Consider the following 8,380-nt stretch of genomic DNA (forward strand, 5'->3'; position numbering starts at 1 on the left):
TAAAGAATTTAATTAATCCATCAGGGCTGGCAGAAGGAACTATATCTGAGTTTACATAAAGTAAAGCAAAGTCATTTTAATGGGTGTGGATAATAGGCAGCTACACTTCCTCCTATTCTTTCCCGACTTAGTTTTCCTGCCTCCAGTGGAGGTTTTTTTTTTTTTTTTTTTTGAACTATTTAAAACTCATAAAGAATTTAATTAATCCATCAGGGCTGGCAGAAGGAACTATATCTGAGTTTACATAAAGTAAAGCAAAGTCATTTTAATGGGTGTGGATAATATTCCAAGCTAGAATCCACCTTCCTTCCTTGACTGCCCAAAATAATCCTCCTTAAAACATGTTTTGCCCATTCTCAAGGCCTCTAAAGTTTTCTTCAACCTTCAATTTGGGTCATTTTTAATAAAGCAAATAAAACAATTTTATACATTCCCTTCCCTGTCATCTCTCTATAATAATGAATCTCTCATTTTCTTGAAGGTACCGAGAATTAATGCCCAACTCCTACATTTAACTCTTCTTCTCAGTGGGTGCATCTACATGTGCTGTTAATGTGATTGAATAAATTCTGGTGCAGTTCATACCAGTTTATTGCTCCCAGGTGCTGCATTTACACATGTGGGTCAGCTGGCAGGGGTTCTGTGGGGTAAGCCTGCTAGCTTGGAGCTGCTCTGGCCTGGTTATGTGCTCTGGCCAGGCTCAGCATCTGTACTAAAGCACCCTCGTGTGCCAGCTGCCCCGTCAGCATCTATATATGCACTGTGGCGCATTAAATCATGCTGTTGCAGGATAGTACTTGTTTACATGTACTAGCCTACAGTGACATTTATTACTTTACTGTAGCTTCATAGGGCTGCACATACAGATGCTGAGACTTTACTGCAGAGCTGATTGGGCAACTGCAGTAAACACCTCATGTAGATGCACCCTGTAAATCCTGCATTCTTGATGATGTCTTTCAGCTGAGGACTAGACAGAATTCCCAGAGGAATATAGTTGAAGAAAGACAACTCCAATTTATGATGGCTGTGTTTGTTGCTGGCATCTTTTGTTGATCTGGGAAGTGCAAGTTTGGAATGGCGTATTGAACATGGATCTCCAAGTGTATACAATAAAGCATTTTATTTTTGTCAGCTATTACTTTTGTATAAAACCTGATTGCAAGTTGTGAGAACAACCTGTTCTCTTAAACTGCGTTAAACTAATTCCTAAAATCTACTACAGATTACTTTAATTTTTATTATTTTATGAAACCATGCAGAAGAGGCACTTATTCTCAATGTATAGATGGTAAGGGGACAGGTCAACTCCTAAGCAATTGACCTCAAGGTAGGTCAATGCTGAGTGTTTTTGAAAATCCCTATCCCACTTTATTTAAATATGATTATATGTTTATCAGCAAACAAAACATCTTGTTAGGTTTGTTTTGCTTTAGTTGGCTGAGTAGGATTAATTCTAATCTCATAGACACTCATATAGTTTCAAAAGTTGGGCATAAAAATGACCTAAAAATCCAGACATTTTATGGGAGCGGAAACAGGTTCCTATGACTCCAAGAGCTGGGACTTTACTGAAACATCAAATAGTATGATATTTATGACAGTGTTGACAGTGCTGATGGTATAACAATAGCTTGAGTTCAAAACTTCACGGAAGATATATAGTTCAAAGTACTTTGCTGTGCATTGGGATATGAACTGTACTGAACAATGGTATTTTGTGATTACCACCATTGCTTCAATTGTCACGTATGCCACCTCCCTCAAAACCTGAGAGTAGTGCAAGCCTGGGAGGTTGCTTGTTTGTATACATTGTGCTCTGGTTATGTACAGATTTGAGTTGCTTGTTCTCCTTTCCTTGTTCCAACACTCACAGTTTCTTATAATAGCTTATCTAGTCTCCAAGACATGCTCTCTATTAAAATGTCACATAACCAATTGTACATAAGATGTACTGTACCAACACAAAAATGTGATCAATATTAACTTTATTTATAATACTTCAATGCAGTATAAATTATGTATCTGAAATAGTTGTCTTGCAATGAACAAAAGTTTAAGCAAGTAAATACCCAATTGCTTCAAAGAAAGATTGCAAATCAACTTTGAAGTTTCCTAACAGAGAAGCATTTTGAAGTAATCAGGTTTGGTCTGGGATCAGATTAAATGAACTGTCTTCCCTCAGATGGATACACTAGGCATATTTTTATGTGGTGTACTTTGAAGTTTGAAAAATTTTCCGTTGAAACTGTAAATGTGCAATTTTACATTAAATGCGATATAGTTAAATACTTAAAATCTGTTGTTATTGGCCTATGCCTTTTCTTGGGTTTATAAAACAGAAACATAAGTATGGTCCACCTTCTTACAGAGATATTATCAAAGTTGGTATTAGCTTATGGGAACCCTTGGTCCATGCCTTCAAAGTATAGTTCATGTCAATGATAGAAGAGGTTTACCTTAAGTTTGGATACAGAGGCCGTAGCAACACATTTAATGGATAAACTGGCTTATCATGAAGAGTGGGAAGCCAGAAGGAAATATTAGCTGGTATTGCTCCATACCCATATGTCCTGTCTCACAAGAATGCTCCTACAGCTTTGGGATTCCCCAATGGTATCAGGATATATAGTAAGTAATACTTGCCAGTTTGTGACAACACTTGACCCTCAGTTGAAATACAAGGTCCTGCATTTCTGGCTACCTGATATATTAACTTTAATTGTAAAATGTTAGGATAGTGTACAGCAGTTGAGATGAGACTTCTCTTGGGGGGTGCTGGGATCATCCATGAAGCTATAGGCAATGAGAAAACAGTTGAACTTGGCATTATGATATCATTGAAATACATTTAAATTCCAGTGTTAAAACTGAGTTCTCATTGGCAGCAGTGTTGAGCAACACATGCCACTGAACAGGTTTTTTCTTTCTAGGACAAAAAGGGAAGAAGTAAAATTCAGAGAGGTTTTGTTTAGCATTTATTGCTGACATTTGTCAGTACAAGTTTAAGTGATCCTATGATTCACTTCTTTCTGTTTGTTCATGTCATACCATTGTCACCTTTCCTGCCAGTTGTTAATATATTCATCTTAGCATTATCCTTTTTTCCACATAAAAAAGACTTCAATATAGAATGAGGTTTGACCAAATACATTTCATAACAGTCTACAAAGAACTAAATAGTGCACAGTCTAGGTTCACATTCATACCACAATGCTTAGCTGCACTTCTTCAGTGTGCACCTCCAGAACTAAATGAAAATAACTGAACCATGTCCTCAGTAGCAGGTTGAAGAAGAATTTGACACATGATTAAACAATGGCAAGCAGGAAATTCAGAGAGAAATCAAAAAGTTATTGCATATGGTTTTGATCTTGCAAACTTTTCACACCATTTTAACTTGTTTTGCTTCTGTCTGAATGTCCCATTGTCCTTTTGGAATAGCCAAAAATATCTTAAGCTGCCCCAGATGAATAAATGAATATTTTCTCCCACACCTGGATCAATTGAACCCATTGCCTTCCATGAAAGAACTCCTGATTTTACACTGTTATATATATGTATGTGAAGAGCCTCAGGGCCCTGTATCTTTAACTCACTTCGGTGTTGAATAATACTGGCACTGTATGTGGTATCTAAAAGAATAATTAAAAAAACCCAGGAATTCCTGACTATATAACAAGGCTGATTATCTTGTTAAATAAATATTTTGTATGCAATAAGCCAACTTGGTTTGTATGTAATTGTTATAATGGACCATAAGCTGAATACAAACTGGCAGTGTGCTCTTGTAAAAGAACCCAGCAGCCAACTGCGTTGTATTAACAGGAATATTGTTTGGAAATCAAGGAAGTGGTTTTTCTGCTCTGTTTGGTGCTGGCAAGGCCTTACCTGGAGTACTATTTCCAATTTTGGGTCTATACTTAGATGTGAACAGATTCCAGAACCCAGTGGAGAGCGACAGAAATGATTAGAGGCCTGATGTCCAGAAGTATAACACATAAGAAAAGGCTGAAAGAACAAGGGTTATTTATTCACCGAGTCAGGAGAAGACTAGTGAGGTGGGATTTGATAAGTCTTCAAATACCCGAAAGGCAATTTCTGGTTATGGGGTTGGTTAAGTATTGGAAAAGGCTGCCTAGAGGGAATCTCCATTACCAGAAATTTTCCAGAGCAGGGTAGACAAACACCTGGCTGGGATGTTTTATTCAGGGTTGATCCTACCCAGGGTTTGAATTAGACTTGTAGGAAGGGGAGAGGAGGGGTCTGCAGCAGTGGCAGCTGGAAAGAGCTGCCACTGCCTGAGCTGCTTAGAAAGGGATGGGGAAGGCCGGCGACTTATGGGGGGGGCTCTCATCTCTTATGGGGGGGTTCAGCCCCCCATAGTTCCCCCATATTTCAAACTCTGATCTTACCTTGAGCCAGGGATAGACTGAGTCTCATGAGGGCCCTTTCAGCCTTACTTTCTTGTGATCCTGTGACTCTAATTTGCTTACTATATCTCTCTTTAAAAAATCCTCTTTTGGAGAAGGAGATAATGAAAGCCCAGAAAATGAAGGGTGTTTAACTCTAAACAGAAAGTAAAACTCCTCTTTTACCAATGATAGCAGCAATAATGAATATATAGTGGTAAATGAATAACGGCCACTTGCAAGGCAGGTGTTTTGTTTTACTCCAGATTAGAACCATTCTAAGTATCAGACTGAATTTTTGCTGTTTCATACATCTAACACATAACATGCTGGTGATGGAAAACAAATATGAGTTATAGAATATGATTTGTGTAATGATGAATTGTGAATCTGAAAATAGAACTGTATTAATAAACTATGTTATGCATCATCATCCATGTCATATTGTAAAATGTATTATCTATGTGATGCATTAATCCATTGTCTAAATTCTCTCATCAGGATTGTGATTTTGATTTCACAGCCTTGTGCTTGAGCACACACACTGTTCACATAGGCACAAAACCCACAGTTCAAATTTTGAGAAGTTCTGTGAATGATTTATATGTAGACCCATTGTCATATTTTCTAAACTTCTCTTGTTATATGCCATTTGTGCTCAAATGTGGTGTTGAAGTGTTGTACACATTTGTAATACATCAACACAGCCTGTTTTCTGTGATGGAAGGTGAATTCTGAAGCAAACATGGAATTCACTGTAAGCTGCAAAAGGGCTCAGTGAATGAGCTTAAAGTTTGGGACCATGATCCTGTACCATGACAGTGATGTTGACACTGCTCAGTCTCTAAAAGTAAGGCCCTCACTTCAAAATGATTTTGGCTGTGGGTACAAAGGATTTTTGTGCCTACATTCTACGATTTTTGAAGCAAATCAAGGAACGGATGATGTCATTGACTAGGGCAGGCTCTTGAGATCTTTGGGTTTAATGGCATAGAGTTCAGGGAGTAAATGTGACATACTTTTTACCCAGATTCAGTATGGAAAAAAGATCCATTTCCTGGAATTCACTATTGCAATACACAATCCTGTTAAAGTTCCCTCTATGGCACAGTCACCAGGCTGCTGTGTTTTATACCTCACCTAATGGACCTACATGCTTTAGGCTTTGTGTATTTTAGTATGTTCCAGCTTCTGTGGCACAATTCTTTGGTACAGTTTCTAGTCTCAGAAGTGGGACCCCACTACCCAGCTGAGTGAGGTTTCCAGAACCAGTGTTGAGCCCCTTCAATCCCTCTGAGGGCTAGACATGCCCTATGCCAGAGCCCCAGCTTTGGGCTTACACTTACTTTTCCAGGGACATGTAATAGTGAAAGCAGAAACACAGACAGGTTTGTACAGTTTTCAAAACACTCAATCCTTACTTAGTTGGAGGAAATAGCATAACTTTACAGGGTCTTGTGGGATTTTATTTTGCATATTGTAAAAGAAAATGAAAATCTTGATTTTTATTTTTTTTGATTTTGCTTTTTTTAAATTTTTTTTTATTTTAACACTTGTTTCAGATGTTGCATTTGTGGATATGAGTGATATTTCCAAGCAGCCATCACTCTTCTACCATCTTGGAGTGCGTGAAAGTTTTGACATGGCCAATAATGTTATACTCTACCATGACACTGATGCAGACACAGCTCAGTCTCTAAAAGTAAGGCTGTCACTTCAAATGCACTTTAATGCAAAAGTATCTTTTAATAGTCACATTGACTCTTGAATAAAATGGGTGCATTCATGACATATAGGTATGCTCATAGGGTTAAGTCCATAATATGGTAATGATTTTTTTTCATGTTGCTAGATGTGAAAACAAGCCTGTAGTTTTTGATTGTCCTTACTTCTGTCACAAAGTTATTTTTTCTCCCTATCTATTATAAAGGAACAGCAGGCCTCTCAGGGAGGGAGGGGAAAGTTGATGAGGAGGCAGTGCCCACTTTGCCTTAATGGTTTTTGATTACCTGGAAAAAAAATGGTTATTGAAAATAATGGTGACACTAATATTTTGGGTAATTCTACTAATAGTTCTACTGTATAGCATAAACAAATTTAGACTTTCTTGTCTACTAAGGACATGTTTCACTTGATTTAGGTCAGTATTTACCATTCTTCTACTATTGGAATATTCATTTCTTTTTTTACATATTTTTTTCTTATGAACAGTGAAAATAAGAAAGGTATCACCACAAAAGCTTTCTATAGGCTTATGATTTAATTTTATGCTAAGGCAATAAATATTATTAAATTCAAGTTTTTCTACCTATGGTCTGATTGCTCTGGACACCAGACATGAGCATGTCTGTCCTGCTACAGCAGGTCACCTTCAGATGTCAGTTTTCCATTGCCACCAGCTGTGGCTTCTCTTAACATCAGCTTTTTCTTCCTGCTGTCCCCACTGCTAAACTGTTTGTATATGTCTTGGTTTTCTCTTATCTTACTATAACTTTCTTTTCGTTGTCTGTACTTCTAGTGCCACCTCCTCCCTCCAATTTTTTTTTTGTCCAGAAAACATTGATAAAAGTTTGTTAGTCTCCTGATGTTCTAAACTTGTTAAGTTGTCTGTGAATCTCTCTGTCTCTTCTCATACCAAATTCTGTGCCTTTGTTCTCCACTTCCAGGGCTTTCTGTTCTGCCTCTTGCTTCGCAAAACAGTTTTGCGGATGCCTTGGGCTCTTCTGATGGTTTTTATCCTCAAAGTGGTGCCCCTCATCTGAACTGTTGAGTTATTTCTTGTCTTTGTTTTAGATGAGAAAGTTACTGAGTCAGGAACTGAGGTTTACTCTGTAAAGCAAGTGGTACATTTGTAACGCTATATAATAATTTTAACTGAGAATGACAATCTAAGTAAATCTAGCTAACGTATTTGTTGTTTTCTTTGTTTTACAGGATATAGTATCTCAGAAAAACACAGTAAGTATTAAATCCTCGTTCACTCAACCCAAGGCCATATTTGAAGTGACTCTAACAAAAGGACTGCTAAGTCATACATGAATTGTTATATATATGATCAAAAAAGGTCCAAGTTCCCTAGGTTTAAATTAGTGGAAATCATGCTGACTTGCTTTCCGAAGTATGTTGCTGATGTTCATGGTTTTGTTTCAGAAGGTGTTCCCTCTTTTTTCCTTTTAAGAAGATATACAGTATAGCTTTTGATTTAACTGGGACACTGGAAGTTTGTGAAAGAGCTGTCACAACGCATGTACCGTATTTACTCAAACCCAAGATACATTTTTATTTTTCACTTGCCAAACAACATGGGGGTTATGGCAGGAAACCTCGTCTTAGATTTGAGTACCAACCTGGGGTAGGCAGCCAGGGCCATAGCCATCACTACTGACTACCCCAGAGCTGGAGCTGGCATCAGTGTAGAAGCTAAGTCTGAGGGAAGAGTCAGGTGGCGGGCATGGGAGGAACAGGGAATGGGGGGTTAGGTACTGGAGGGAGAATAGACAGTGATGGAGGGGTAAGCACAGGTTGGGGGGGGTAAAAGTGGCAGAGAGGCAGGAGGGGCAGGTACAGGCATAGGATGTACATTGGGGGAGGGGAGAGGTAAGGGGGCAAGTTTTGTCTACCTGCTCCCCTGCTGCTACTTTGCCTGCTATAGCTGTGAGAGGTATGCTTTGAAGATGGCCCTCCAAAAATTAGAATGTATACGTGGAAAATTATAATAAAGTTATAATTTTCCATGTATCAATTCTGGAATTCACCATCCAGTGCAAGATGGCAAAGGCCTGCAGTAAGGCAGCAGCCCTAGATTTCAGGAGGGCAAACTTCAACGAGCTAAGGAGGATAGTTGGGGAAGTGCTGAGGTCCCAGAGGGGAGGGGAGCCAAGGAGAGTGGTCGCTCCTTAAGGAGACGATCCTCCAAGCCCAAAGGAAGGTAATCCCAACGAGGATCAAAGGGAGCAGGAGGGCACACA

The 8,380-nt window shown here is 38.7% G+C and overlaps 1 protein-coding gene and 1 long non-coding RNA gene across 2 annotated transcripts in view; one reads left to right on the forward strand and one right to left on the reverse strand.

The window, feature by feature from the left end:
• The window catches only part of MAP3K15 (mitogen-activated protein kinase kinase kinase 15), a 145,071-nt gene that overhangs the window by 40,065 nt on the left and 96,626 nt on the right, over nt 1-8,380 (forward strand). Inside the window, exons 2-3 of the mRNA XM_019529218.1 lie at nt 5,975-6,114; nt 7,347-7,370. Of these exons, the coding sequence (XP_019384763.1) occupies nt 5,992-6,114; nt 7,347-7,370 (147 nt within the window). The 5' untranslated portion in view covers nt 5,975-5,991. The remainder of the gene's footprint in view (nt 1-5,974; nt 6,115-7,346; nt 7,371-8,380) is intronic.
• Nucleotides 6,950-8,380, reverse strand: part of LOC109305998 — a 2,284-nt gene continuing 853 nt past the window's right edge. The window contains exon 2 of the long non-coding RNA XR_002099804.1: nt 6,950-7,241. This is a non-coding gene — a long non-coding RNA (uncharacterized LOC109305998). The remainder of the gene's footprint in view (nt 7,242-8,380) is intronic.

Source organism: Crocodylus porosus, unplaced genomic scaffold (genome assembly GCF_001723895.1).
Source record: "Crocodylus porosus isolate Cpor-Errol unplaced genomic scaffold, CroPor_comp1, whole genome shotgun sequence".
Lineage (NCBI taxonomy): Eukaryota > Metazoa > Chordata > Crocodylia > Crocodylidae > Crocodylus > Crocodylus porosus.